The sequence below is a fragment of the Adelges cooleyi genome, unplaced genomic scaffold (assembly GCF_023614345.1).
Source record: "Adelges cooleyi isolate 19-005CV unplaced genomic scaffold, UGA_ACOO_1.1 ACOO_flye_CR_arks_rails_tigmint_CR_PRNA_334, whole genome shotgun sequence".
NCBI lineage: Eukaryota > Metazoa > Arthropoda > Insecta > Hemiptera > Adelgidae > Adelges > Adelges cooleyi.
In genome coordinates, this window is record NW_026096007.1 from 1 (window position 1) to 4,452 (window position 4,452).

The following is a 4,452-nucleotide window of genomic DNA, read 5'->3' on the forward strand; positions in this document are numbered from 1 at the left end:
TTATGACTGGGAACCGCTGACTTGTAGCGATAATATTATTTTTAATATTATAATAATATATACCTAATGTTTTTGTTTGATTAAAATTTAAAAATGTGAGTTTTACATAGCTAATGTATGGGAACTTAAATATAAATAACACCTATTCAAAGTTGAAACATTAATTGATTGTTCTAAAAAATCGTGGGATTGTTTATAACATAAAAATGTTAATGTTAATGTTAATGTTAGAAATAATCCAAAATTCGAATTAGTCGATGTGTATATCTGCAAAGAGTATTTTAAGTTTTTGTCTTATAGGAAATTCAATCAAACGAAATGGTTTCGTTTCAGCAGGTAAACAAATTTTAAACTCGACATTTCAATTATTATGACTAGAGGTATAAGCAAAAAAAAATCATGTAAATTTTTAAAACCCTTTGTATTGGTTAAATTAAATAAACTAAACTAAAGTAACAACAAGTGGAAATAACTATATTATACTATACCATAAATTAATTAATCAAAATAAATGTTACACTATAATTATACTATCTTTTTTAGGGCTCACTAAACTGTTTTTTATTTTATATCTAAAACTTAAGAGTTTGTATTAACATTCTCAAAAACTTCGTGGTTTTTCCATTTTTCATATTCTAAACTTTCCACTGAAATTTTAGTAGTAAAGAAAGTAATTTGAAAAAAGAAAACTAATGATAGAGATGTAGAATAAACTATTTAGTTATTTTTAAATATTACAATAGCAGATTAAATTACTATTTAATAGTTAAAAATTTTAGCTTCAATAAAAAGCTGAAAATTAAATGGTTTTACATTGATGTTTTTAATTATTATTTATTTTTGTAACTGCACTCACGGTATCTCCAAAACCGATTACTTGAGATAGTGTAAGATAAATTAATCACTTGGAGTAAATGCTAAAGGGGGCAAGCAGTAATAGAAACTAAACTTATTTCCTTTGCCACCCTTCAACATAACATAACCCTAAACGTATCCACCAAATTACAGAAAAAAAATTGTATGATCATTAAACCATAGTCACATTTGTATTTAACATAAACTATACATTTTCTAATCGCCCAATCAATATGTTCAGATAATTATTTACAATTCGGAAAGTTTATAAAATATGTTCGTTTACCATTGATAAAAACTGATTTTAAAGTAATAATAAATCTTAAAACTTTGGTATGTTCTTACCAAACGGTAAGACAAAATTTAAAAAAATCAAACACGTATTAGATTTTATTAGAAAAATAACATATTAAGGCTAACAAAGTTGTGTGTATATATAATATTTTTTTTATAGCACTAAATATAGCACTACATTTAACAAAAATAATACCAGGAATCATGATAAATAATAATTCTAATTTATGGACACGATATTTTCAGATGTCAGGCACAATGGGCGATACAAGCCTAAATAACATTGTTGTTATACTTATAGCGGTAATATTATTTTTATTAGTTCTATATTATAAAATAGTAAACCGCAGAAAGACATCATTGGCAAAGCGGATACCAGGTTCAGATGGAACCTTTTTCATGGGTTTGGTACCTGTTTTACTTGGAGGAGCTGAAAAAATATTGACGAATGTTTTGAAATTGTGTAGAAAGTAATTACGCTGTATCCACGTATATCTAATATAAAATTTCATTGCTCTTTTGGTGTACTGAATGTCATGTAATTTGAGAGCAACAATAATTAGTTTGTTGTCTTTGTGGTATAGATACGAAAATACCTTAATCAAATTTTGGATTTTAAATGGCTTATACATATTTCTTAACAACCCTGAAGATATAGAAGTGGCTCTTAACAATCCTGATCTGTTTAACAAAGCTAAACATTATAAGGCGATAAACGAAACAGTTGGGTGCAATGGAATATTTTCAAACAGGAATTTTCAGGAATGGAAAAAGAACAGGTGAATTTTATATAATATTTATATATAATCTATAACTATATAAAAACCAAACAATTATAATTGGATAAAAGAAATATAGCATCAACAAGGTGTAACACATTTAAAACAATAATGAAAATTTGGCTTTTTAATAATAGGAATTCAATTTTTCGCCAATTATTATCATTTTACCTTCAAAATTACCTAATGATATATTATTATATCTAATACAATTTGAATTTGTGCTGATACTTATAGGAAATTGGTAACTGCGGGGTTAAAATATTCGATGCTTAAAATGTTTGTGCCAATATTTTACGAGGAAGCAAAATTCTTGGGCGACATAATGTACGAGAAAAGGGAAATCAATTCAAATGAATGTGAAATAAGCTGTGCAATCGGAAATGTGACTATGGAGATCATCGGAAGAACCGCTTTGGGTGTAAAATTTAATGCACAAAAAAACGCCAAACACCCATTTGTGGAGAATACTCATATTATTCAAAACGTAAACTTCATACTTTTATTGTTTATTAACGCCATTACATTAAACCCGGCCTGAAAAAATTTTTTTTAAATCCGGAGCCAGATAATTTCTTGGGCATTTGCTTCTTGGGAGGCTCAAATAGATTATTCATAGCTTCTAGACAACATTGTGTGCTGATCTCGAGAATATCTAGTGCCGTTTATAAAAGTATGATAAGTACCACCAAGGAACATTTTTTTGAAATTCTTCATTCCTCTTCGCTGTACTTACTATAGTCTAATATTGATGTTATGTTCAGGAATTTTTCTTTCAGAATTTTTCAAAAAAAATGTTATTTTGGCAGTTTTTTGGCCCCTTGAAACTAAGGCTAGGGCCATGGTCCCCTTTGATCCCCATTAATCTAGATCTGCAGTGTAAACGAATTATCACTACTCCAAGGCATGCTTTATAACTAAAGTATCCTTTGCCGATAGTGTTTTAGAGCTTGTATGTGTAATACAAATTTGATTTTTAGATTTGGACATACCGAGTAACACACCCGTGGCTTATGAACAACAGTCTGTTTAGGTTGTCGGCGTTTAAACGTAAACAGGACATTATTAAAAGTGAAATGTATAATTTTATTGAAGATATAGGGAAGAAAATAATTACAGAATTGAAAAAAAATATAAACAGTCAGGGAGAACATAACAAAGAGTGTATTGGCCTTAAATCTAAATCTTTAATTGGGATACTGCTCGAAAATGGAAATCAGATGACATTTAAGCAAATACAGGATGAAATAATGACTGTTGTAGTCGGTACGTGTTTTTTTTAAATATTTTAATTGGAACGGATTGGTGGCATGTATATTATAGGGGACCTTTTAAAATGTTAAGACTCAGATTATATACTTATAACAAGTTACCATTTTTTTTTTATCATAAAATCTGTGATTAGTCAAATTGATTGTATGGTATGGATAAAATTTGATAATAATTGGTCAAAAAATATGGTTTTAGCGGGTCAAGACACAACATCTCTGACGAACGCATGTACAATATTTATGTTGGCTCATCATCAGGACGTACAAAATAAAGTAAACTATAACTTGTATTTGGTTTTATAAATAAAAAATGAAATATTATAGATATTCGTGGTAACGAAAAAGTTATATATTTTTTATTTCTTGCCAATAAATAGGTGTTGGAAGAGTTATTGACAATATTTTCTTCTGGCGATCCGGACAGACCACCTACCTATGAGGATTTACAAAAAATGGTTTACTTGGAACGTGTAATCAAAGAAACTCTGAGACTTTACACGGTTGTTCCTGTGTATGCAAGAAGCGTTGAAAAAGAAACAATGATTGGAGGATATTTAATCCCTGCAGGTACGGCAGTAGACAAATTCGTTTGATAGATTGCCACATTTGGTGCCTAAAATTATTACTAAGTTAAGTAATTTTTCAAAATATCTACAGGGTCAACGCTTGTAGTTTTCACTCATCTGTTACACTTGAATGCGGAATTCTATCCGGAACCAAAAATGTTCAATCCGGACAATTTCTTGCCAGAAGCATGTCGCAGTCGCCATCCGTATTCGTTTCTTCCTTTTAGTGCTGGTTACAGAAATTGCCCTGGTATCAAATATGCAATGCTTCAAATCAAAACTATCATCTCAACGTTGGTCAGGTCTTATCGGTTTTCTCCGTCGGATAAATGTCCCAAACCTGAAAATCTTCGTTTAACCATAGGGATGACACAAAAATTTGTCAACGGGTGCTACGTTAAAATAGAAGCGAGAACATAACCAATTATTGAAGCAGGATTCTGGGTTATAATTCTTTACATATATTATGGATAAGGTTGTTCGGATAATTACCTAATCATATTGGTAAAGGGGTTCGTTTTATTTTATTTTTCATCGGTTTCGGTTAACTCAAATATTAACTATAACTAATAAGTTATATAATTATGTTCATTGGTTGGTGTTGTCTAGTCTGTCAATAGATTTTCTTTAAATTCATTAAGCTTTTATCATCGTTTATCTGTTAGTTAATAAAATCAATATATAGGT

At 29.4% G+C, this 4,452-nt stretch overlaps 1 protein-coding gene across 1 annotated transcript; it reads left to right on the top strand.

The window, feature by feature from the left end:
- The first annotated feature begins 1,823 nt into the window (after positions 1–1,823).
- LOC126840050 (cytochrome P450 4C1-like) lies at positions 1,824–4,452 on the top strand. The gene is made up of 6 exons (XM_050575540.1): positions 1,824–1,928; positions 2,166–2,415; positions 2,909–3,194; positions 3,396–3,472; positions 3,577–3,766; positions 3,857–4,452. Exons 2-6 carry the CDS (start codon positions 2,197–2,199, stop codon positions 4,183–4,185), a joined length of 1,101 nt encoding a protein of 366 aa, XP_050431497.1. The 5' UTR covers positions 1,824–1,928; positions 2,166–2,196; the 3' UTR covers positions 4,186–4,452.

What these genes read in the sequence shown, in the direction of transcription:
- LOC126840050 (XM_050575540.1), top strand. Translation starts at nt 2,197, where the DNA reads ATGCTTAAAATGTTTGTGCCAATATTTTACGAGGAAGCAAAATTCTTG. An exon ending in AATAATGACTGTTGTAGTCG is followed by an intron (nt 3,195 to 3,395) that starts GTACGTGTTTTT and finishes ATATGGTTTTAG; the next exon opens with CGGGTCAAGACACAACATCT. An exon ending in ATCAGGACGTACAAAATAAA is followed by an intron (nt 3,473 to 3,576) that starts GTAAACTATAAC and finishes GCCAATAAATAG; the next exon opens with GTGTTGGAAGAGTTATTGAC.